Source organism: Heterodontus francisci, chromosome 12 (assembly GCF_036365525.1).
Source record: "Heterodontus francisci isolate sHetFra1 chromosome 12, sHetFra1.hap1, whole genome shotgun sequence".
In the NCBI taxonomy this organism is placed as follows: Eukaryota; Metazoa; Chordata; class Chondrichthyes; order Heterodontiformes; family Heterodontidae; genus Heterodontus; species Heterodontus francisci.
Genome location: NC_090382.1, coordinates 49,383,311 through 49,410,321, shown reverse-complemented (window position 1 = coordinate 49,410,321; position 27,011 = coordinate 49,383,311). Strand labels below are relative to the sequence as shown.

Genomic DNA, 27,011 nt, shown 5'->3' with positions numbered 1-27,011 from the left:
CAGCACGTAGTGACACTTGGAGTTTGCGTACTGGGGATCTACACATAGCTTGATGCAGCCGCACACGAAGGTGGTCATCAGGATGAGGGCCACGTTGGTGAAAACCCCTGCTGTCCGATCAGCTAACCCCAGAAAATGTGTAAAGTTAGACTCCACATCCTCCTACGTAAATGCAGACACTAGAAGCACCCCACCAGAGTTGTTAACAGCATATACAGGAACCTGCAGAGACAAAGAAAGACCTCTAGAGGGCAGAGAAACCGTGAGGGTGATGCCTCACCTAGACTAAGTGCCACACGGGAGTGCAGTAGAGTCTGCACAAATACCTGAAAGCAGGAGTGTCTTCTGGGAGAAAGGGGAGATTAGCATAGAATCCTCCCCCATAGTCAGAAAAAAAGCGAACCACGTATCCCCTGAAGTCAAAAGCCTTTGCTTGATTCGGCAAAGCACTGAAAGCGAGTTCAGGATAGACCTGCCCACTACTGACTCTTTTTTAAAAAAAAGTTAATTGCCTCAGCAGGAACAAAGACCCTCGGCAGCCATGGAAATGGGCAAACGGAAGAGAAACTTCCCCCCAAAAAACACATGTTTATTGGGATGCCAAAAAAGGGGCAATTAAAGCATCACTGGCACTAAGAGAAGACCGGCTGTAATAAGTTTTAGGATTTATGAATGAATGGGAATGAATGCGAGAAATGCATGTTTTTTTCTGTATCTTACATTTTTCTCTCAACTCTTTTAATGAAATGCGCTTTTCTCAAATCACATTCCATTCCGCTGGGTGTGGAGGTGTCATGCTAGGCCCCCACCTATCAAGAATGAGGCACATTATTTTTGTCATGAACATTGATTTTAAGCTTTACTGGAGTGCAAAAAGGACTTGTTAAACAGATCCGCCATGGTTGGAAAAGACATTTTCATATTAACAGTGTTTGGAAGGACAAAGCAGCCATTCCCTGACACATTCAACCCACAGTGGACTTTTGATCACCAGACATTGAAGGTGGGGGGAGCTCGCATTCCAGGTTGACTGCTAAGATGGCCGAATACACAAACAGACATGGTCCAACCAGCTAGTCACATGACTAACCTGCTGGGCAACCAGAGGTTTTTGAATTTGTACAAACAGTTTGGGCAGAAAGTCTGTTTGCTCCTGGACTGAGAAGATCTCTCTTCTGTCTGCTCCCATCCCTTTCTCACAAGTCTCTGAATCCACTGAAGACACATGAACCGCGAAAAGTCTCTTCCAGCAAACAAAGTTTAAGAAGAATACTGGGCCCCAACGAAAAGCAAGATCTACCTACAATCAAGGACTGTACAGTGAGCTCAAAGAACCGTAACAACAACTTTTCAGATATTGCCTCAAACCTTTCCACTTTATTTTTCTTCTGCTCTTTTCTGTCTCTTTTTACATGTGTATCGCCTATGCATGCTTGGGTGGGGCGTGGTGTGTATCCAAAGGCATTAACCGAATTTGTGTTTAAGTTTAATAAATTTCAACTTTTCTTCTTTAAACCTAAGAGCCTGTTTGTGCTGGTTTCTTTGCCTTATAATTGGAAAGCGGTGAACAAGGATTTACCAAGAGTGAGCTAAAAACACGGTGTGTTTAAAATTAAACCCTGTTACAGTAAGAACAGGTGAACGCTGATAGGGAACTCTAGATCTCTTTCTCACTTGTCTCACAAGCTAGTTTGTTTATGTGTTCGCTATGCTGTACTCTACTGACAGAAGAGAATAAAATCTAAATTTTAAATAAACAGAACCCCTAAATTGCTGTGCATTTCATCCAGCAGGCAGCAATATACTGCTTGAAATTCCTGGGACAGTGCAAGCTGCTATCGTCTCTGCAGCATACAAAAGTGACACATTTTGGGATGTTATGTTCGGAGCAGAGCAGACATTTCCCTTCACTGTAACAATCTCCATATGATTCAGACAGGACCTATTCAGCACGCTCATATCATACTGAAATTTGCACTTTTATTACTGTGATAGCTAAAGTCAATTCCAATTCCCACACAGTAAAAAAGTGGCAAATGACAGCATGTTTTTATTATATGAAGAACACAAGGCAGCTACCAAGAATACACTGTGTCATTGAAATGACTGGAATGCTGTTCACAGGCCAAGGTGCTGTCATCATTACCAGTAAGAAGCTTGGAAGAGTCTGGGTGTTAACCTAACACTGTAATTCACTTCCTTGCCATCTCCAACAGTATGGCAATGCTTCTTTAAAGCACAATGATTTATGTCAAAGCAGTGTCTGCCAGTGACCATCATTTGCAATACTTCTGGATTCAGATTCATTGACTACATTCCCTTGGCCACTTGTTAGTTCTTCCCTGCATTCACAGAACAATATTTATGAATAAAAACAATATTTAGACAGGACCTAATTAAGTCCAGAAACTAACGGTGCTTCCTTACAATGCAGAGGTAGGAACCCAGCAGGACTTTTAGCAAATCAATGTTGTTAGAATTAATGACTTTTGCGAATCAACTGTCATTCTGTCATGGTTAGGTTTAAAAATCTACAGCCTACTAGAATTAAGTTTCACTTAACTGCAGCTTTTCCTCAAGGATTTTTGTAAGATGAATTTCTGTCTGTTTACGACTGCTTCTGGGAATGGAGAAGGTTAATCCTGTATTTATCTTATGCAGTTTTTTTTTCCATTTTTATTATATTTGTATCTTTTCATGTGGGTATTCATATACTTATTGTGCTGTGGCTTTTAACCTCAAGGAAACCACTAGCACAAAAATGCAGTCAGTGTACACCAAATAATCCATCAATTTATCATTCACTACTGACTTCATTGATATCAAAGAACAAAGAGAACAAAGAACAGTACAGCACAAGAACAGGCCATTCGGCCCTCCAAGCCTGCGCCGATCTTGATGCCTGCCGAAACTAAAACCTTCTGCACTTCCGGGGACCGTATCCCTCTATTCCCATCCTATTCATGTATTTGTCAAGATGCTTCTTAAACGTCTCTATGGTACCTGCTTCCACCACCTACCCCGGCAGCAAGTTCCAGGCACTCACCACCCTCTGTGTAAAGAACTTGCCTCGCACATCCCCTCTAAACTTTGCCCCTCTCACCTTAAACCGATGTCCCCAAGTAACTGATTCTTCCACCCTGGGAAAAAGCTTCTGACTATCCACTCTGTCCATGCCACTCACAACTTTGTAAACCTCTATCATGTCGTCCCGCCACCTCCGTCGTTCCAATGAAAACAATCCGAGTTTATCCAACCTCTCCTCATAGCTAATACCCTCCAGACCAGGCAACATCCTGGTATACCTCTTCTGTACCCTCTCCAAAGCCTCCACGTCCTTCTGGTAGTGTGGCGACCAGAATTGCATGCAATATTCTAAGTGTGGCCTAACTAAAGTTCTTTACAGCTGCAGCATGACTTGCCAGGTTTATACTCTATGCTCCGACCGATGAAGGCAAGCATGCCGTATGCCTTCTTGACTACCTTATCCACCTGCGTTGCCACTTTCAGTGACCTGTGGACCTGTATGCCCAGATCTCTCTGCCTGTCAATACTCCTAAGGGTTCTGCCATTTACTGTATACTTCCCACCTGTATTAGACCTTCCAAAATGCATTACTTCACATTTGTCCGGATTAAACTCCATCTGCCATTTCTCCGCCCAAGTCTCCAACCGATCTATATCCTGCTGTATCTTCCGACAATCCTCATCACTGTCCGGAACTCCACCAACCTTTGTGTCGTCCTTAAACTTACTAATCAGACCAGCTACATTTTCCTCCAAATCATTTATATATACTACAAACAGCAAAGGTCCCAGCACTGATCCCTGCGGAACATCACTAGTCACATCCCTCCATTCAGAAAAGCACCCTTCCACTGCTACCCTCTGTCTTCTATGACTGAGCCAGTTCTGTATCCATCTTGCCAGCTCACCTCTGATCCCGTGTGACTTCACCTTTTGTACCAGTCTGCCATGAGGGACCTTGTCAAAGTCTTTACTGAAGTCCATATAGATAACCCTTCCTTCATCAATCATCTGTCACTTCCTCAAAAAACTCAATCAAATTAGTGAGTCACAACCTCCCCTTCACAAAACCATGCTGCCTCTTGCTAATAAGTTTGTTTGTTTCCAAATGGGAGTAAATCCTGTCCCAAAGAATCCTCTCTAACAATTTCCCTACCACTGACATAAGGCTCACCGGCCTATAATTTCCTGGATTATCCTTGCTACCCTTCTTAAACAAAGGAACAACATTGGCTATTCTCCAGTCCTCTGGGATCTCACCTGTAGCCAATGAGGATGCAAAGATTTCTGTCAAGGCCCCAGCAATTTCTTCCCTTGCCTCCCTCAGTATTCTGGGGTAGATCCCATCAGGCCCTGGGGAATTATCTACCTGAATGCTTTGCAAGACACCCAACACCTCCTCCTTTTTGATAATGAGATGACTGAGACTATCTACACTCCCTTCCCTGGGCTCATCATCCACCAAGTCCTTCTCTTTGGTGAATACTGATGCAAAGTACTCATTTAGTACCTCGTCCATTTCCTCTGGCTCCACACATAGATTCCCTTCTTTATCCTTGAGCGGGCCAACCCTTTCCCTAGTTACCCTCTTGCTCTTTATATACGTATAAAAGCCTTTGGATTTTCCTTAATCATGTTTGCCAATGACTTTTCATGACCCCTTTTACCCCTCCTGAGTCCTTGCTTAAGTTCCTTCCTACTGTCTTTAAATTCCTCAAGGGATTCGTCTGTTCCTAGCTTTCCAGCCCTTACGAATGCTTCCTTTTTCTTTTTGACTAGGCTCACAATATCCCGCGTTATCCAAGGTTCCTGAAACTTGCCAAACTTATCCTTCTTCCTCACAGGAACGTGCTGGTCCTGGATTCTAATCAACTGACGTTTGAAAGACTCCCACATGTCAAATGTTGATTTACCCTCAAACAGCCGCCCCAATCTAAATTCTTCAGTTCCTGCCTAATATTGTTATAATTAGCCTTCCCCCAATTTAGCACCTTCACCTGAGGACTACCCTTATCCTTATCCACAAGTACCTTAAAACTTATGGAATTATGGTCACTGTTCCCGAAATGCTCCCCTATTGAAACTTCGACCACCTGGCCGGGCTCATTCCCCAATACCAGGTCCAGTATGGCCCATCTCCAGTTGGACTATCTACATATTGTTTCAAGAAGCCCTCCTGGATGCTCCTTACAAATTCTGCCCCATCCAAGCCCCTAGCACTAAGTGAGTCCCAGTCAATATAGGGGAAGTTAAAATCACCCACCACTACAATCCTGCTACCTTTACATCTTTCCAAAATCTGTCTACATATCTGCTCCTCTACCTCCCGCTGGCTGTTGGGAGGCCTGTAGAAAACCTCCAACATCGTGACTGCACCCTTCCTGTTCCTGAGCTCCACCCATATTGCCTCGCTGCATGACCCCTCTGAGGTGTCCTCCCGCAGTACAGCTGTGATACTCTCCTTAACCAGTAATGCAACTCCCCCACCCCTTTTACATCCCCCTCTATCCCACCTGAAGCTTCTAAATCCTGGAACATTTAGCTGCCAATCCTGTCCTTCCCTCAACAAAGTCTCTGTAATAGCAACAACATCATAGTTCCAAGTACTAATCCAAGCTCTAAGTTCATCTGCCTTACCTGTTATCCTTCTCACAGTGAAACAAATGCACTTCAGACCACCAGTCCCGCTGTACTCCGCAAAATCTCCCTGCCTGCTCTTCCTTTTATTCTTACTGGCCCTATTTCCTAGTTCCCCCTCATTTATTTCACTTGCTGTCCTCCTGCTCTGGTTCCCACCCCCCTACCACACTAGTTTAAACCCTCCCGAGTGACACTAGCAAACTTCGCAGCCAGGATATTTGTGCCCCTCCAGTTTAGATGCAACCTGTCCTTCTTGTACAGGTCCCATCTGTCCCTGAAGAGATCCCAATAGTCCAGATATCTGAAACCCTCCCTTCTCCACCAGCCACATGTTTAGCTGCACCATCTTCCTATTTCTAGCCTCACTGGCATGTGGCACAGGGAGTAATCCCGAGATTACAACCCTAGAGGTCCTGTCTTTTAACTTTCTACCTAACTCCCTAAACTCCCCCTGCAGGACCTCGTCAGTCTTCCTGCCTATGTCGTTGGTACCGATGTGTACCACAACCTCTGGCTGTTCACCCTCCCCCTTCAGAATGCCCCCTGTCCATTCAGAGACATCCTTGACCCTGGCACCAGGGAGGCAACATACCTTCCTGGAGTCTCTTTCACGTCCACAGAAGCGCCTATCTGTGCCCCTGACTATAGAGTCCCCTATAACTATTGCTCTTCTGCGCTTTGTCCCTCCCTGCTGAACAACAGTGCCAGCCGTGGTGCCACTGCTCTAGATGCTGCTGTTTTCCCCTGCTAGGCCATCCCCCCCCCAACAGTATCCAAAATGGTATACTTGTTAGAGAGGGGGATAGCCACAGGGGATTCCTGCACTGACTGCCTGCCCCTTCTAATGGTCGCCCATCTATCTGCCTGCACCTTGGGTGTAACCACTTCTCTAAAACTCCTGTCTATGATGCTTTCTGCCACCTGCATGCTCCTAAGTGCATCCAATTGCTGCTCCAACCGATCCATGCGGTCTGTGAGGAGCTGCAACTGGGTACACTTCCTGCAGATGTAGTCGCCCGGAATGCTGAAAGTGTCACGGACCTCCCACATCTCACAGGTGAAGCATTTCACCCCTCTAACTGACATTTCTAGCACTAATTAATAAATTAATTTAAAATAAATTAATATTTATCGAATCCTCACTAAATTGTTATAATTAACTATATGGTCCCAAGTGCTAGATTCCTACTGTAAATATTAAATGCTAACTAAATGCAGTAATCGCCTCCCTCTGGTTTAGTTACTCTACTTATTAGTTAATTAGGGTTTTAATCAATTTTTATCAATGTTTTATTTTCAAATTCAGTAAAAATTTCCTACCAGCCAATCAGGTCACAGCTTTCCTGTGACATCACTTTCAGTTTTTTTTACCAGAGGTAAGTTTTTTATACTCACTGAAGTATGTGTTGTCAGCATGGTCTAGTCACATTCATTGATCACCACTGCTTATAAATTGAGTTGTGTAATTATGTCTGTGGTATAATTAGAAAATCAGAATTATGGCTTTGTAAAGGGGCGATTTGATTCTCTCACTTTTGTTTTAGATACAGAGTGGTATTAACCGACTAATTCTGAAAGAGGAGATGAAAGCCAGATCAGGGACTTACGATAATGACCCTTGGTCCACACGCAGCTCCACAACAAGTAGGGAATATCTGCAAAATGTAGGCTATGATTCTCCTGTGAATGGATGTAAGTAACAGCAAAACCGCCTATCTGTCGATCTGTGTGTCTCAATTTGTTCCTGACTTAACGGGTTGCATTTCCCCGACTGTGTCGCAATCAGCCTCAATTCCAGCTCAGGACCCTGAAAACGGCCGTGGCGGGATGCTGGTCATGAACTTCCCGGAAGCAGTCAATTAAGCCGCCTCTGGGAGCCCTGTCTAATTAAGAATGGCGGGCAGACCAGGGAAACAGGAGGCCCAATCAGAGAGCTCACTGCAATGTCCAGCTGGCAGCTCCGCGGGGAAAGATAGGCGCTGCTGAGGCAGGCAGGAGGCCACGAGGGGACCTCAAGATGGAGGCCCACTCTGCAGCTGTACGAATAATTAAAACTCATGCATGGCCACAGCTGTTAGGCCATCATTGTGGAGAGGTGCCACCAGGAACGGTGGCCACTGCCGATATTGCAGAGGCCTTGGACCCAGGCCCAACACTGGAACCCCGGACCCAAGGTGAGTGAGGCGGGGTTGCAAGGGCCAGTCCAGAACGACCTGGCATGGGGGTGGGGAGGGGGGTGGTGTTGGCACTGTCCAGGGGGAAGGGAGTCCAGGGGGTATACTGGTTCCAGGTGGGGGTCCTCCATGGGTCACAGATTGCCCACAGAGGAAGGGCCCCCCCAAGCCTGCAAGGAGAGTGCCTCATTTTACAAGACATTCTCCCTGCATGGCAAGGCACACTCCCCCCACCACCCCACCACACCACACCACTGGTAAGATCCCAGTGGCGGCAAAAAGAGGCCCTTAACTGCCCATTAATAGGCCACTCAAGGGCCTCAATTGGCCTCTGGGCAGGAAAGCCGTCATCGGCCTATCTCGGCCCCAGAAGATTGCTTGGTGACAGGGAGGTGATGGGCCCTCCAACCCCATGCCCCCCGCCAACCGTCGTGATACTCCATGCTCCCCTGCCTCTGATCCCGCCTCAGGGGGCCACATAAAATCCCGGCCTATGTATTTCTTAAAAACATGTTGGCAATTGGGCAAACTTACACAGTGAATAGTTGAGCTGCACAGGCCATGAAAATCCCAGGTTTCATTCCTTAACTGTTCAGAGCTAAGCAGGGCAGCACTAGGGATGCTATATATAAGTTCAAGGCTCCTTGTTTGGGAGGGAAATATCGTCCAGGATTCTCACTCCTGATTGCTTTAGTGGCCCCTACTGGAAGTGAACATTGGACAAGGAGGACTTCAGGCTCCGCTGTGGTACTTCCCACAATCAACAGGTCTGTCAGCACTAATGTCAAGGTTCACATGTGATTAATAGTCACTTGGGCAAGGTATCAGAGGGTGACTGGAGACTGTAAAACCAAACTCCTGCAAAGAATCAAAACCTTGAAGAGAAAGGAGGTGGAGGAAAAAAATAAAAATGAAATTAGTTGTAGATCTATATTGGCTGTTCTTTTATTACAGCACAGCTTTGAAATTGGAAATATTGCATTGTAACATGAAAAAGGACTGTGAATCTTGTTTGCAATCTTTGATTTGCACTGCTTAATGATGTCAATCATTTTAAGTGGCAACCATCCTGTAATTCAAATCTGTTTATTATTTTGCACTGTGTGGTTTATTAGACGCCATGCACTTCCAAATTCTGATTACAGCTTCTCAAATAGCTGTACATGGGCCAACATAAAACCTGAATATAGAGTTCACTCAGTTCAGAACAAGAGATCCCGGTTTAACTGGAAATGGGCAGATATATGAATGTCTTCCCTCCTGTCACCCTGCACCTTTTGCACTGGTTGACTTCTGACACATCTGACGAGAATAAGAGGAACTGTTTCCTGGTTATCTCCCCTGAGACCACAGTTTCTTGGGAAAAGGGAAGTTGCTTGGACCATGTTTTAGTTATAGCGTAACTTGTTCTTTTACTGTATCAGCTTTGAATAAAATCACAGAGACAGCAAGAAGAAATGTTTATGATTCTGTATCAAGAATTGCAGATAAAAATGTGCTTTTTAAAAAGTGTTTTTACTTCAAATGTACTCCTAGATAACTAACATGTTCAAAGTCCTCTTGCTGACTGGTCCCTTTGATCTGTGTACTCAGCTAAAATACATTTGGCACTGCCGCAATAATCAATTATGCGGAATATAAACCCTGACTCCTCAGATATTTGAGGACTGGCTACCTTGAGTAATCCAGACTCCCCTGTGTCTTGCTCATGGCATTAGAGCAGTGGCAGTAAACTGCATGAATGACCTTCGCATTAAATATGGTTTTTGAAGTCTGATTCTTCAAGCACTTGAGAACTTTTCCAAACCAAATCAATAACATTTTCAAATTATGAAAGAGAATTCATCAGCCTCCAATTTACACTGCAATTTTATTTGGAGAGTGTGAAAATAAGGTTCAAAGATTATTCATGGTAAACCTTCAGAAATTGTAACTTGTAATGAATCACTGGAAAAGAACAAAAACAAAATACTGCAGATGTTGAAATCTGAAAACAGAAATGCTGGAAAAACTCAGCAGATCAGGCAGCATCTGTGCAGAGAAACTAAGTTAATATTTCAGGGTGTTGATCTTTCATCAGAATGAATGCACTGGAATAGAATATTGGTTTATGTGAATATGTGGAAGTAGCCCGGTTGCACTCACATTTGATGATGATGTGAATAATTTGCAATGGATTTCAGCATTTGTGGTTAACTTACAGCAACTGAATGATCTATCTTTCAATATTGTTCAGTTGTTCTTTTTAAATAGAGGCAATGCAATGGGGCAGTGATTTTAGGGGTGAAAATGCCAAATTAGGTTATATTCAATTGCAGGTTTCACTTACAGTTCCCACACAGTGACCTCTTACTTCCAATACAGTCAAAACAGCAGAGCTGAACAGAAACATTACTTTCACTACACAAGGTAAATTGGCAACTGTTTTGCCATCGTAGACTGTTTTCTCACTTTCTACCAATTGGTTCAAATGCTACATTGGAAAAGGCCGAAGAACAAGATGCTGCCTGCCTGCCCCTCCTGGACTAGGGATGCATGCAGCTTCTGAGATGGCGGCGAGGGGGGAGGAAAGCAAAATAAATGTAACAGGTGATGGGTTATATTCCACATATTCTTATTGCAATCAATACAGATTGGTCAGATTTGGTCCACTTGGCCCACCTCATTCCATAGCACCAGAATGGCCCTCATTTAATCTGACATAGTTCACAGGAATTCATTGTGTGAGCCTGAAATTGTACAAACTCTGAGTTTGTCTGAACAGCACTACAGAATTTATGAGGGGAGGAGGGCGAGGGGATGTTAACGTTATTTTATTGCCACTTTGTTTCATTTATGCTCAGCTTTTAGAGCTTCTACAACTTCCTAAAGTAAATGGGTGGGAATAGATAACCGCCCTTAGGCTATTACTTTGTATCATTTATTGTGAAATATATGAGAAAGACCAAAGTATGGTTGATTCTTTAGTTATCCCTCCCTGTATAATGGTACACCTGGCCACTGCTCTACATTTCCATCGCGACCCAGCCAAGATCATGAACTCAACATGAGGAAACATTTGAGTTCTCGGTGTTAGAAAATTTGGAAGAGTTTAATAAATAACTCAGATGGTTTTGACGCACTTAATGCATAGAGACAAGTAAAAAGCATGAACCCACAACCTCCCACTTGACATTACACAGACAAAGTATTGAGGCAGAAGAGCATCCTGTGCTCATATATTTTCATTGTAAATTACCATTCCACTGCATCACTCCCCCTTCACTTTTGTTGTTCAGCTGGAGGATGGAAGTGATTTTAAAGCCAGTCAAATAATGTGAATTCCAGCCATCTAGGTGATGTTACTAACCATGGTTTTGTACACACAGACAGGACATTGAAGTCCCTTCCATACCTCCGTTTCAAAAAAATTACCACTGCAATGATTATCTTGCATTTGTTAGCAACAGCTTTGTACTTGCTATTCAATTAAATAATTTCAATTGCATTATATTTTCCTGCTGCACAATCCAAGATTAACGTAACAAAGAAAATCTATTTTCTGTGGTTCACATTATTGCTTAGTTAAAAAAATGCTTACTGGTAAAAATTTTGGACTACTTTTTGGTAAGAGAGACTGTCCAAGATAAGCAATGCCCCTGCCTTATTCTAATTTGCTTTTAATCCTCAGCTTCCAGAGGAACATATATGGGTGACAGTGGTGAGTAAAAGGCAGTTTATTGTTAAACTCTAATTTTCACATTTCCAGTAACAGTATCAACGAGGATCCCCTCCTTTACAACAGAGACTTCAATTGTTGCTTTAGTCTGCAAACAATGCTTTACTGGAGCATTCTGCCAGCTTTATATCTTCTCACACCTGATACAAAGCTGCTTGAGATGCTTCAACATATCAGTGGATGGGCAGGTGACTACTGGTTGGAATCACTGAGCACTTCACTTTAATTCTGTTTGCTTAATAGGAGCAATCGGATAATGGAATGCTGCAATTGCTGTTCTTGGCCTGACTGCAGTACTCTCTCCAACCACAGCAATATTTCAAATTCTGTGCTACATTTTTTGGGGTTTAATAGTGTGCTACATTTTATTGCATAATTCTGTGCTATATTTCATCATATAATTATGTACTTCATTTTGTTACACAGATATGTGCTCTATTTCATCACGTTTGTGTAAGATTCATTATCAATACAATAATAATTGGCAATTTGTGTGGCTGCTGTGTGTAAAGCCACAATGCATATTCCACTTCATGGTTTAATTTTATAAAACAGTAAACACCATGATCTGTCAATTATATTCATTTACGCTCTCTGTAACTTACCTACAGAACTGTCTTGACTATAATGTATCCATTTTATGGCTCATATTTTTAATACCTTGAATAGGTTTTTGTTGGTCTCTTTTTAGAGAGACTTGTCACATGAAATATTTAGATGTAATTCCTCTACTTATTATTTGTACAGCTGATCTTTAAGTTACAATGCTGCACATTGTAAAATACGAGTCCCTTGAATTTGCGTAGCTCTTGCTGTCCTTATACTGTGATGTACATGTTTGTGGTTCTGGACCCTCCCTTTATTTAATATTGAGATTGTTTTCTCAGCTGGTATAGCACATGTTACAGTGTCGTCCTTCTGTCTGCTGTTCTTCATAGTGTGCCCTGCCCAGATTTTAATCAAATCTGTTCAACTCAGGGGAGGGGATGGTGTGAGAGCTCTGCTGTGCACTATTTATAACTAAATTATAACCATCTATATAAAGAACATATGTGGGAGTTTTCTACAAGTATCAAATCAGGCTTAAATATTTTAGCTTTTTGTAAAAAAGAACGTAATATTTCCCATCAACATATGAGTTTCTATAAGATCCTCCTCCACTGTGATTGTGCCACATATATACTTGGTTAGAGCGAGCAAAGATATTTCTATTTTATCCAACTCCAATCCATCAACTTTCTTTTATTTCTATCCTGGCCAATTGGATAAAAACAGGATTCCTCTACATGTTAACTTTAAGCGCCACCTAGTGGCTTTAAGAGGAGCTACATTGTACAAACTCACTTGTGCAAGGTGAAACAACCTCCTGTCTGATGGAAACACTCCCACCACCATGGTGATGTTGGGTTAGGATTCAGACTTCAGAAAAAGCATGAAATGTAATCTCCAGCTATCAGTTTCAGGCCTTTCTTGTTGCTTGTATGGTTCTCTGAGACAGTTTGGCTTTACTTTTGTCATCAAATGCACCCAGTCAACTGACAGAACTGTTATATTGTTTATCACAGATCCACTGCTTTCCAAGTCTGCCTCTCTTCCTGCCTACATGAGAAATGGATTGCACAGGGTAAGATTTAATTTAATTCCTCTCACAGTGGGTTTACCCCCGAAGAATGAAGGTGAAAGGGTGAGGGTACATTCAGTGTAAATGTCTGATTTCATATATATATCAATTTCCCCCACTCCCTCCCCTTTTGAAGTTATTTTAAACATATTGTAATTTCGTCTGCTCCAAGTCTCCAGCTGGTGTTGGAATTTCAGGCTCACCTGCCTCTCAGCTGGCATCATGACTTGAGAGATGTCAGTCGGCATCATGCAGTTTTAATAATATTGAATAAATATGGAAATTGTAATATGTTATAGTTAAAATTTATAATTGTACATTTGCACATGCTGTATCAGTGTGTAACAAACCAGGTAAAGCTCTGATGCAGGTTCTTTATGACATTGATTAAATCAGTCTTGAAGATACTGTAGCTTTTTATTGCTCACAGTGATGAAAAATAGTTTGAAAGAATGTTATCTAAAACTGCAAATAACTAACAGGTTGTTTATTTTTCACCCAACACCACTGCTGCCTTTAGCCTCAGAGTGCTGACATTTTCCAATATGACAACGACAGTTCTGTTAACTGGGGAATGAGAGGTAAGATAATATCATCGGATTCATAAGATAAATGATGAAATGCTCAACTAAAAACTAAAAAGACTTCTATGGATCCATTTGTATTTTAAAATAATTTTATGTGTTTTGGATGTTCTTTGTGCACTGGCAGAGTAATGAGCACACACAGTACTGGCAATTAAAAGAGGATCAAGAATCAAAATGGCTAAAGGCAGTTCAGAACTTCTGCACTGTCAGGATTATTATACGTACATTTTAATATTTTGTGCCCAAATTTTATGAGGATAGGATAGTTGTACCACCAGTATGTATGCAGTGCACCATGCTAGAGATGGAGATGCAAAAGGACATAGACTGCCCAGCACTTAAAATGTTGGTGATTTTATATTACATAATAATGGTGCTGCTGTTTAGCATCAGTGTCCCTGTGTTATCACCTGTGCCTTGATGCCAGAAACCGTTGACAGGAGCAGTGATTAATTTTAACTTTAGCGAGTACATGAGGTGCGAGTTACACATAAGACTGTTGGTATGGCTTTGTTTGTTGTTATGTTTCAAGTAAAATACTTTCTGTTTCTTTTACAGAATACAAGGTAAGAACTGCAGTTTGGAGCCTGTGGCCCTCAATAGATCCCTATTTTGCAGCAACCATGAGTGAGAGAAAGGAAATGCCTTCTGCCTTTGCCACTGATTCCTTTACAATATTTATATGTAATGCTTGATTGCTAACTGATGGTTTCCATCTGAATAGCAGAAATATATTTATATTCTTCGAAAAAACAAAATTACTCTACATGATAATCTCAGACAACTGCACACCATCACATAATATAAGTGAGTTAAAGGTGTTTGTCATACATCATTTATAGTCATCTGCATATTTATATAGTAATTCTCTTTTTATATTCTGTAGGCCTCCGAATAGTGAGAGAGAGAGATAAAGGATCAAGTCTGCAGGGAAATCACAAAAATGTACAAGAACTATAGAGTGGTGACATTGGGGACTTTTAATTACCCAAATTTTGATTGGGATAGTATTAGAGGAAAGGGTAAATAAAGGGATGAATTTCTGAAATGCCTTCAGGAGAATTTCCTTGACCAGCTTGTTCTCAGTACAACCAGGAAGGAGGCATTGATGGATCTGGTGCTGTGGAATAAGGTGGGCCAAGAGGACCAACTAATTGTAGGGGAACTCTTGGGAAGACTGATCATCATATCGTAAGGTTTAGATTAGTTATGGAGAAGAGCAAAGAACAATCTAAAGTAGAACGTTTAATTTGGAAGGGGGTTAATGTCAATGGGATGAGAGGGGATCTAACCAGGGTAAAATGGAACCAAAGACTGACAGGAAAATATGTAATGGAACAATGGGTGGCCTTTAAGGTGGAAATGCTTCAGGTACAGGCTAGGTGCATTCCAACAAGGTTGAAAGGTAGAGGAACTAAAACCAGGGCTCCTTGTATGATGGGAGAGACAGAGAATATAATGAAACAAAAAAAAGAGATTGTATGATGCATGTCAGGTGAATTCTTCAAGTGAGAACCAGGTCAAATACAATATTTTGAGAGGGGAAGTGAAGAGGAAAATACAACTGGCAAAGAGAGAATATAAGAATAGAATGGCAGATCACATAAAAGGGAACCCAAAAGTCTTCTACCAGCATGTAAATAGTAAGCAGTTAGTAAGAGGCGGGGTGGGGCCTATTAGGGACATAGAGGTAATATATGCTTAGAGGCGCAAGGCAAGGCTAGAATACTTAATGAGTGTTTACTAAGGAAGAGAATGATGGGAAATATTACGTAATGGATGAAGTGAAATTGAGAGGCAGGAGGTACTGGACAGGCTGGCTAAGCTTAGAATGGATAAATAACCTGGTCCTGATGGCTTGCATCCCAGGTTGCTAAGGGAAATGGGGTGGAGATAGCGAAAGGGCTTACCAGAATCTTCCAGTCTTCGCTAGATACAGGGGAGGTGCCAGAGGATTGGAGAGTGGCAAATGTGACACCCTTATTCAAGAAAGGGAGTAAGGACAGTACTAACAATTACAGGCCAGTTGGTTTAACATCAGTGGTGGATAAGGTTTTAGAAACAATAATCAGGGAAAAAAACAACAGGCACTTGGAGTGATTTGAGCTAATTAAGGATGACCAGCACAGATCTGTGAAAGGCAGATCGTGCTTGACTAATCTAGTTGAATTTTTTAATGAAGTAACAGAAAAGGTTAATGAAGGGAATGCAATGGATATTGTCTATTTAGATTTTAAGAAAGCGTTTGACCAAGTACCACATAAAAGGCTGGTTAACAAAATTGAGGCACATGGAATAGGAGGGTCAGTGTCAGCTTAGATAAAAAATTGGCTTCAGGACAGAAAACAGCGAGTCATGATAAATGGTTATTTTTCAGACTGGAGGATGGTAGACAGTGGTGTTCCCCAAGGTTCAGTGCTAGGACCACTGCTTTTTTGATATTTGTAAATGACTTGGATATTGGAATAGAGAGTAACATTTCAAAATTTGCCAATGCTACCAAATTTGGAGGATGATACAAATCGACTGCAACTGGACATAGGTAGGCTAGCAGAATGGGCAGACAAGTGGCAAATGGAATTTAATACTGAGAAGTGTGAGATGATACATTTTGGCAGAAGGAATGGGGAGAGGCCATCTAGACTTAATGGCACAGAGTGTGCAGGAACAGAGGGACCTAGGGGTGAATGTGCATAGATCTTTGAAAGTAGCAAGATATGTTGAGAGAGTGGTCAGCAAAGCATATGGGATCTTGTGATTCATAGATAGAAGTATTGAGTACAAAAGCAGGGAAGTTATGCTGAACCTTTATAAAGCTCTGGTTAGGCCATAACTAGAATATTGTGACCAGTTTTGGTCATCACACTTTAGAAAGGATGTGAGGGTCCTTGAGAGGGTGCAGAGGAGATTTACCAGAATGGTTCCAGGGATGAGAGATTTTAGCTACAAGGTTAGGTTGGAGAAGCTGGTGTTGTTCTCCTTGGAGAAAAGGAGATTGTGGGGAGATTTGATAGAGGTGTACAAGATTATGACAGGTTTGGATAAGGTAGACAAAGAAAAACCGTTCCCATTAGCTGATGGTACAAGGATGAGGGGAACAGATTTAAGATTTTGGGCAAGAGATGCAGGGGGGATGTGAGGAAAATCTTTTTTATGTAGCGAGTGGCAATGACCCGGAACTCATTGCCTATAAGGATGGTGAAAGCAGAGACAATCAATGTTTTCAAAAGGAAATTTGATGGGCACTTAAAATAAACTTGCAGGGCTACGGGGATAGAGTGGGGGATTGGGACTGACTAGACTGCTCTACAAAGAGCCGACATAGACTCGATGGGACGAACAGCTTCCTTCTGTGCCTCTATGACTTGACTATGAAGTGTCAGTGACCTTCTTACTAATATTACTTGGCTGTTGGCCAGAATAATGAAAGTAGTAATTTGGAAGACTTCTATTGCTGTTACAGAATTAGAGCTGATTATCTGTTATTCTCTGTCTTGGCATCAACGCCCTAAGGCAATTCCTTGCCCACTTTTTTCAGAACAAATGTGTTAATCCTCTATTTTATTATGAAAGAAAATTAATCCGCTCTTTGAATTCATGTTGAAATTATATTACTCAAAGTAGGTGTTTAGTCAACCATTTCAAATAAGGTAGAGTGTTCCAGTGGTGAAAGCCTTGATACTCTGTAAATACTCAAGGCGTGAAATCATTGAATTTACTTTCAGATGAAGGTCATTTAGCCCATGGTGCCTAAGCTAAAATAACCTATTGAACTTGACCTGTCGACTATAATCTCATTTATCTACCCTGAACCTATATCATTTTATATTGTTTCTTTACAAATAATTATCCAATTCCATTTTAAAAATAGTGTTATAGCCTCAATGGCCAATTATGCTAAAGCTTCCCATGAGCTTATAATCCTCTGTATGAAAAAAAAATCTAATATACCTCTTCATTCTTCCTGTGATAATTGTTACCAATTCACGAGACAGTGAAATCTTTTATTATTTTTCCTCTAAATACCTTCCATAATTTTGAAAAGCTTTGTTAGATTTCCCCCTTAGCACTCTCTGCTCCAGTAAATAAAGCCCCAATTTTTCTAGCCTTTCTTCATATCCATAATCTCTCCTTCCTGGTATCATTCCAGTGAATCTTTGCTGAACCCTTCCTTTCCACAGCTCTAATATCCATCCTATAAGGTACACAGAAGTGTGTGCAGTACTCCAGCAGTGGCCTAATCAATGTCTTGATTCAACATCACTCTCTTGCTTTTATATTCAGCATTTCTGTATATAAAAGCCAGAATCACATTTGCTTTTGCTATGGCCTTGTCTACCTGAACTCCCACCTTTAAAGATTCATAACATCACTAGGTCTTTCTGTTCCAACAACTTGTTAAAAATCTTACCATTGAAGGTATTCTTTCACTGTTCATTTTCTCTTGCTTGAGTTGCACCTGCCACCTATCTGCCCACTCTCCAAACCTTTCTATGTTCTCTTGCTATTTCTTCCATTTTCCCTCACCGATCCCTCAGGAACACCACAACCTAATTCCTGCCAATCTGAAAAACATCTATTGACCCCAGTTTTTGTTTTGTGTCTCTTAGCCACCTCTCTGTCACACAACCACATTCCCTTTAATACCACTGCCCCAACAAACCTTTAATTTGGCACATGTCAAATACCTTGTGGAAAACCATACTTATAAATTAATCGCATTCCTTTCATGTTAACATACTCTTGGATTTCCTCAAACAATTTAGTTCAGTTAGTTCAGCATAGTGCACTCTAAAACAGAGCAGTGAATGAGATATAATTCTGCTATGAATTTGCAAATTTGCAAATATAATAAATTCAGAATCAGTGTATAAACTACAAGAGTATGAGCTAATTGCAATAGCAATAGCATATACTGTAATTGTAGATATGTTGTGTTTACAAAAACTTCAATTAGTGTTCCTACTCTATGATTTTGCAGTAGCACATGGGCCCCTTGCTGTGTCTGCACCCTGGCAGATGAGAGGAGGTGGCTTCACAGTGGGAGGTCAGATCATGGAACATCTAAGGCTGGTAATAAGCTCAGGAGCAGCAAATGGCAAGGCTGTTGTCTACCCATATTGCAGCCTTGCTGTTGAGCTCTTAAATAGTGGAGACAGATGTCTCTGATGACCAGATGCATGTTATTTTCCAGCCGCCCCACTGACACTGATGGCGGCTGCAGTGCCTCCCTGCTATCTGGCCCTCCCTGCATCAGTTTAGCCCTCAGCAATGCTTCCATTGGTCTCACAGCAGGACTGTCGGACTCTATTGAGGTGGGCTCCCGCCTTGGGAGTCCATCTGCCGTTCCTAATTGGATGGTGATCGCGGAGGGAGCCTGTTAATTGGCCACCTGTCATAAAATGACGCTGGCAGGTGTTCATCCAACATGCATGGGGTCAGGGCCCAGAATTGATGCTGACTTCGGATTCCCGACAGTCCCAGAAAAATACAGCCCAACATGCTTCAGTAAGGATGAGATTTTCCATCTGCTGCAACCACAACTGCAGTCGTTGAGCAGGGCAAGCACTGCACTGCCAGTGGCTATGAAGGTGACCATGGCTCCTTCCAGGCTGGAGCTGAAGATCCTAGCAACATCTTGCAGTTTGCAGTCCACTGTTGTGTAAGGGAGGCCACAGATGCCCTCTATTCAAAGAGAGCTAACTTCATTTTATTTTCTCTTGCCAGAGGCAAGCAGGCAAAGTGAGCATGCAGCTTCAGTAGGATTTCAGGCTCCCCCCGGTGCAGGGTGCCACAGACTGCACGAACATCGCTTTGCGGGCACCACATGTCAACTCTGCGCTGTACAGGAACCTAAAGGGATTCCACATCCTCAGCATCCAGCTGGTGTGTAGGCCAATGCCCGGTATCCTAGCAGCAGTAATGATGCCTTCATTCTGCTGCAGTCTACTCTGCCAACTGCATTTGAGCCAACACAGCAAACCAGAGTGTGGCTGCTGAGTGACAAGGGCTATCCTCTGATAACATGGCTGATGGCTTTGGTGCACAAACCATGCACGCATGCACTGCATAAATAGTGAAAGCCATACTGCCACACAAATTGTGATGGAACAGACCATTTGTATGCTGAAACAATGCTTCTGCTGCCAAGACCACTCTGGAGGAGCCCTGCAGTTCTTGGAGGAGCAGTTGTCAAGATTTGTAGTAGTCTAATGCATGCTACACAACCTTACCATTTTGAGGGGACAGCCCTTGCCACCAGCTATGTAGCAAGCAGTTGAGAAGCAGGAGCATGAGAAGGAGAAGGAGTAGGATAAGGAGAAGGAAGAGGATGGGAGGACGCAAAATAGACAGCCCCTTTCTGCCCAGGTTATCCATGAAGAACTCATCCGAGTGCAATACCAGTAACCACAACTCCAATTCCCCATTCACCAATGGTCCCACACCTTACCTTCCCTCTGGCTTTGTTCTTTGCAGCATTCACTTGGTCCCAATGTAAAAAATGGAAGCCACCACAAAATAAACATTTTGAACCAAATTTATGAATGAATTCATGCAATATTGCTTAAAAAATCAATGAATCACTCTTTTGCATTCCCTTTGTGCCAGTCTTCCATGTGCTTCTATGCAGTGCTACCCCTGTGGCTACAGCATGGCATTGGAAGGCTCAGTGGAGGAGACATAGATGTCCTTGAAGGACACTGTCGAGCAACTCTGGGCCTAAAAGACCCGGCTTCAGACTGCACCATTTCAACATGAGCAGCAGTAGTCTGGGCTGGCTGACAAACAACAACAAGGACACTGGCAGAGTGGCAACGGTGGAGGATGAACACTGTCTTCCTGAGAGAGGACAGTAGGTTTGTGATCCACGGAGTCACTGCCACTCGCCGGGGTGGCGCCTCAACAATCCTAGCAATATGTTGGAGGACAGTTTGCTGGACTGGTCTGACACCCGCAAGCATCTTTTCAAACTGTAATCCATAGCCATGATGCCAGCAGTCATAGCTTGCACAACAGCAGTCTGTGCTTCCACTGCAGCACTCAGACATTGAGTGGCTGCTGCTTGTGCTGCAATCAAAGTTGCAACATTGATCATCAGACGCTGCAATATGATTGGGTCCATAAGTGTGCTAATGGTGTTGGCCACCACTTCCTTTCTGGAAAGAATGGCCTCCAACCTCTGCACAGAGCCCTATGCCAAGCTGGTACTAGACTCCTCTGTCCTTCTTGACATTGCTCACAGGCTCTTTGGCAGGCTTCACTATGTGCCAAGTATTTTGTTGTGCAACACATTGGTGTTCTTCTATATGTTGCCTCATCTGAGTCCTCTGACAGGACAACTGATGGACTGGCACCTGCGTTATCTTTACCCTCTGCCATGGCTGCTGCCTGCTCATGCTTGGTGTCTCACCATGTGCCGATCCCACCCTCTAATCTATTCTCTAAGATACAGTATCAGTATCTGAGCTGGTGGCTGCATGTGTGTCTTCATCATCGCTCTCTTCTTGGTGTTCCTCCACTGCCTTGTCAGATTGAAAGAAAAAAGACACAAGGGTAAGGTTGTGGTGGTGGAGGAAGTACAGGGAGTAATGAGGTGCATGCTTATGCCATCTGCAGCTTATAAATCACAAGACTGTGTGGGATGAGGGTGAAGTTGTAATGTGAGAAGGAGAATTAGGTATGAGGATATTGTAATCTTCTGTCATTTCAGCCCTGCTGCTAGCCATGGCTTCAGCAATGCGATCGCAATAATGACCAACACCATCTCCTCCACAGGGCTTAGGACATGCAGGTGCACCTGTCCCCCTCTGGTTAGATTCTGTTGCCTCCAGTTGTGTGCCTGAAGTGTGTCAGTGAGTGTGGTGCAATGCATTTGGGTGATGTAGCTGTCATGGTTGGCAGTGTGTGCAAGATTTAAGATGTGGATGTGAGGCTTGCAGCAGTTATAAGTGTGTGAGGGTGAGATGAAGTATATGAATGTTAGGTATGAAGCCTGATTGATAGAGATTGTTGGTAGGTGAGTGATGGGGGTGTGGTGATTACAGCAGTGGCTGAGGCCAGTGATGTAGTTTGTAGGATATGGCATTTGAAGATACATTCACTGACCTTTATCAATCATGTGAGGTCATTGAACTTCTTGCGGCACTGCATTCAGGTCCTCGGGGCTAGACTCCTGGCATTGACCTTCTCAGCTCTCACTGCCTTATCACTATGCATCTGGAGGGTCCCCAGCCCTGTGGATACAGGATATCCCTCCTCATCTCCACCTCCTCCACCAGGACCTCCAGTGCAACGTCCAAAAAACTTGGCGCCTGCTGTCTTCCCTGGTGTACCATTCTTCACTCTTTCCCACCCAACCACAACTTCCTGTACCTGCTCCAGCCACAATGCACTTCCCCTTTAAGAGCTGCAGACTAGCTTTAAGCAGGACAGACTAGCTTTAAGTGGTGCTAACCCCTCACTATATTGGCCTCCTGCTGATGTGTCCAGCTAATGAACAGTATGGTGAGTGCTGGCTGGATGTAGCCATCATTCGAATGAGCAGGCAGCATGAAGTTGGCGAGCTGCCTGCATTGCAATCAACGGGCGCAGGTTAACCGTGCATTGCAATCCCCACACCTATTTCCACAGGCTATCCAATTTAGCCCCCAGTATGTCGACTTTAGAGTATTTTAAATACACTGTCTCCCGCAGTGTTGTTGACAGACTAATATAGATTGGATTGTTGTCTCTACTTGTTGCTGCTGACAGTCAGTGCTCTGTGCATCATCAGATGTTCTTTTTGCAAGGGACTCTACAATACCATACTGCTACATCATACTTCACACAGACGCAAAACTTTAAATAACATCAATCGATCATGTCACCCAAAAAATAGCCACTATGTTTACCATTTTATAAACAATCTGCAAATGATTGGGAAATATTCCTCTTCTATTGCTACAATATTCTAACAAGCTTCTCACTATAACATTCTGACACATGGAATTCTCTGATGCAACATACCTCTAGCTAAAACACTGATACACCACATTCTGTCATAGCACGCCTCCTGCTAAAACACTGATACAACACACTCTGTCACAGCGCGCCTCCTGCTAAAACATTGATACAACACACTGTCATAGCGCGCCTCCTGCTAAAACACTGATACAACACACTCTGTCATAGCACGCCAGAATTCACAGCCAGAAAAGACCAGATGCTTGTGTGCCAAGGCTCCCTGACATTTTAACTGACCTATCATGGTGACAGAGCATTCTTGGCTACCACATTTCTGAATAACCATTTGCCTGCATCCTGCATGGAAGATGCTTCTTCGAACTTGAGGACCTTTTCATGGCAAACAATCGCTAGAAATAATTACAAACTGTTGTTTTGATAGTAGTTTTATTGAATACAATATGTCATGCAGCAATTTTTTTCACATTCAATTTATAAGACACATACATTATTTTTAGAACAGTAATTTTAGTCATAGCTGAAGTGCTGATGATCTGATTGATCTCCCCATCTCTGTAACCTCCTCCAGTCCTATAGCCATTTGAGAACTCTGCATTCCTTCAATTCTAGCCTTTTGTGCATCCCCCAGTTACTTTATCCCACCATTGGCAGCTGTGTCTTCAGCTGTCTATGTCCTAAGTTAGGGAATTGCTCCCTGGACCTCTTTGTCTTTCCACCTCTCTCTCCTCCTTAAGATGCTGTTTAAAACCTACCTCTTTGACCAAGCATTTGGTCACCTGTCCTAATGTTTCCTTCTTTGGCTCAGTGTCAATATTTGCCTGATGATGCTCCTGTGAAGTGCTTTGGGGATGTTTTACTACATTAAGGGTCCTGTGTAAATACAACTGTTGTTGAGTTAACTGAAGCATTTAAGAAATGAAAAAGATAATAAATGCACTGTAAAAATTGTTCAAACAGGTGGTTATAAAACCACAGTAGTTTTGAATTAATCCACTGCCATTTTGTTGTCACAATTGTAGGAACTCCTTTCTGGAAACAGTACAGACCTCACATTAAAGTGTACATGAAGCATACAAGGAAGCTTATTTTAATAATTGTACTGATTAACAAATCCTTTCACCATTATCTGTCATCCAATTTCCAAAATTCTTGTTCTTATTTACATTCTAAACCAAATACATTTGAAGTGGCTTATTAACTACAATTGGTTGAGTTTTGTTTCCTTTCTAGATTTATCCATTTCATCTGCTAATGGTAACCACCAGAGGTCGGAATAAGTTACCAAAAGATGTCGACAGAACAAGATTAGAGGTGTGTAATGTGAAACATTATCTCTGTGATACCCTAATAAGCCTGTTGTTTCAAAGTACTTGCATAATTTCAAAGTCCACAGCCAAGCAACAACAATCAAAAATCCATTTGTATGAAAGCGATGTGATAAATCTTTAACTGTTTTACACCAAGCCACATGACATTGTGTGAAACAATATAGCTAATGAAAAGTAAGAAAGCTGCCAGCCTCTGTGAAATTGTAACCCTTCGGGAGAGGAGGGAGGAAATTTACCTAACTAGCATGTTTTCACCAAGAACGTTTTCACTGAGAGCACCAAATAGTGCTAAGCCCAAACAAAATAAATGAATGTTTAGTGCTTTGAATCACTAAATACCCACATGAATCACTTATTCCTTTTTATTACCAATGCAGACTGAACTCCTCTCACTTATTCTTCCTTATTCTGCTCCTGCAATGGTACCTTTTGAATTAAATCAGCCAACATCTTTTGCAGCTTTTGTTGTATTGGGAATAGAGTAATGCAAGGGAATGATATTCACTCATCTGTATTTCTCAATGAACTAACATTCTTGCAGAGATTTTTGACTTTTGTATTGTGGCCAATTAACCATCTTTATAAAATGCTTCTGAACAACATCAGGAGCATTTTTAAGATTTCTAAGTGCTGTAGCAAGTTGGCAGTGTGCATTATGCTGAATAGAAATGAATCCAAATACTTTGCAGTCTGAGTATGTGCCTCATTTTGTCTTGGATTCTCCCAATGACAGAGTTAATTCTCTTGAATTGTTGAGGACTAAGTTAGGGATCCAATTTATGCAAAGTTATTGGCTACTTTTGACTAAGTTAGAGAAGTAGTGGCCTCTACACTCGAACATTTCATTGGCTAACAGTGAAGAATAACATTTTCTACTAGACTGATTCTACACAATTCAGAGCAGGAATGAACAGGTGATGTATTAAAAATGGGGAGATAAGGATCAAATTGAATATCTGAGGCACTTCCCTAGGTTCCAATATATTGATTATATTAGTTATCACACCGCACCACCGCAGATTGTACACTACTTCCCAGTATTTAGTAAGGCATAGAGTAGACTAGCAAAACACTGCTAAAACTACATTCCTTTGAATGCTTTGGTCGGTAATTGCACCATTCAGTGAGCTAGGACAGTTCTAAGTGCAATCTTCAGTTTGTGCAGCAGCTAATTTCAGCATAAAAACAATATGTAGACTTTACTACAATTATGCACATGTTTATAGACTTTCTTTGTTTCTTTGCAGCGTCACTTATCTCCAGAAGATTTCTATCGAGTGTTTGGAATGACACTTCGAGAGTTTGATCGACTTGCGTTGTGGAAAAGAAATGAACTGAAAAAACAAGCGCGGCTCTTTTAAGCACACATAAGCATCCTATTAGAGAAAAAGAAACAGAAATAGTAAGATAATACCTACCCATATACAATGCATTTAATCACACAGTCTGTTCATAGTGTTTTCAAATCATTATATATAGTTAAGAAATCTTGCATCTATGGATGTTTTGCAAATGATGGTCACTTGTGGGCTCAGATTTCCATCAGATCATGGAACTTTTGTGATATAATCCATTAATCATCAGATTTCTTGGGAGTAAGGTTGCGCTAGCCCAGTTTCATGTTTAAAATTGGGCTTCTGGGATAAATTAGGGTTATTTGTTGTCAGTCTCTTTATTTATCTCTTTTTTTCTTGCTCAATCTTGCTTTTTCATATCAGTTCCTTCTGCAAGCATTAAATTACTTCAGAGCATTTAAGTTACAGTACTGAAGCGGAACTACTTCATGATAAAACTCTGCAGAGGAGAGTATTACAGATGTAATGTATTACTGAAATAGTTTTTTTGGACATTGTCCTAAACAGGAATCATTATGATGTTGAAGTTTAACACTTCTATAAATTATGCAATTTACTGAAATGATTATTGACTTTTTTCTCAGCTGATATAGAGCCCCATAATTGTTTTGTCACTGTCAGTTGCGGCATTCTGTTGGATAAATAAATAATGTAAATTTGGCTTAGAATTATTTGTGCTCATTTCAGTTCAGCTGCAGTGTATGAACTTGCAATTGATATGTTGTAGAGACTGTGACATCGGAATTCCAGTCTTGATCAAATGCGGGGCGCAGGCAAATTGGCTGCCACTGGTTGGATTGGGAGCAGAACCCAGTTCTGCCAGATTCTTCCTGTTTTTGCACGATGCAGCTACTTTCTGGTGAGGAGGCATGGCAGGTCTTCCACTTACCCCTGCTAATGTCACAGACGACTGTCTCAGCTACTCCAGGAATTCCACCCCTTAGACCCCCATAAGGCCTTAGTAGAACTCTCACCAACTGTCATGAATTTACTGAGGCTTTTTGAAAGCCCCCAAAACTTTAGCAGGGAAAGATAATTGAGCTTGGAGAGGATTGATTTTCTTTTTTAAGGTGGCAGGACATCCCACTTCAGACCTAAAGACCCTCTTTTTATTCAGTTCTGGGAAGGACCTGAAAAGAAAATAAATTAAGCAAGATTTGCATTCCTGTTGTGCCTTTCATGACCTCCGAATGTGCCAAAGCACTTTACAGCCAATGAAGTACTTTTGAAGTGTAGTCACTGTTGTAATGTAGGAAACACTGCAGCCGATTTGCACACAGCAAGGTCCCATAAATGGCAATGTAATAATGACCAAATAATCTGTTTTAATGACATTAGTTTAAGGATAAATATTGGCCCAGGATACCAAGATGAACTCATCTTCAAAATAGTGCATGTGATCTTTTATGTTCACTTGAAAGGGCAGACAGTGCCTCAGTTTAACATCTTATCTGAAAGATGTCACCTCTGACAGTGCAGCACACTCTCAGTACTGGAAGTAGGAGTGTCAGGCTAGATTATGGGCTCATGTCTCTGGAGTGGCACTTGAACCACAACGTTTTGAGTCTGAGGTGAGAGTGCTATCCATGAGGCTTTG

At 42.1% G+C, this 27,011-nt stretch overlaps 1 protein-coding gene across 1 annotated transcript in view; it reads left to right on the top strand.

The window, feature by feature from the left end:
• The window catches only part of ablim3 (actin binding LIM protein family, member 3), a 328,868-nt gene extending 302,824 nt beyond the window's left edge, over positions 1-26,044 (top strand). The window contains exons 15-21 of the mRNA XM_068043395.1: positions 7,212-7,359; positions 11,512-11,541; positions 13,125-13,183; positions 13,701-13,761; positions 14,326-14,333; positions 23,962-24,042; positions 25,307-26,044. Of these exons, the coding sequence (XP_067899496.1) occupies positions 7,212-7,359; positions 11,512-11,541; positions 13,125-13,183; positions 13,701-13,761; positions 14,326-14,333; positions 23,962-24,042; positions 25,307-25,420 (501 nt within the window). The 3' untranslated portion in view covers positions 25,421-26,044. The remainder of the gene's footprint in view (positions 1-7,211; positions 7,360-11,511; positions 11,542-13,124; positions 13,184-13,700; positions 13,762-14,325; positions 14,334-23,961; positions 24,043-25,306) is intronic.
• The last annotated feature ends 967 nt before the right edge of the window (positions 26,045-27,011 follow it).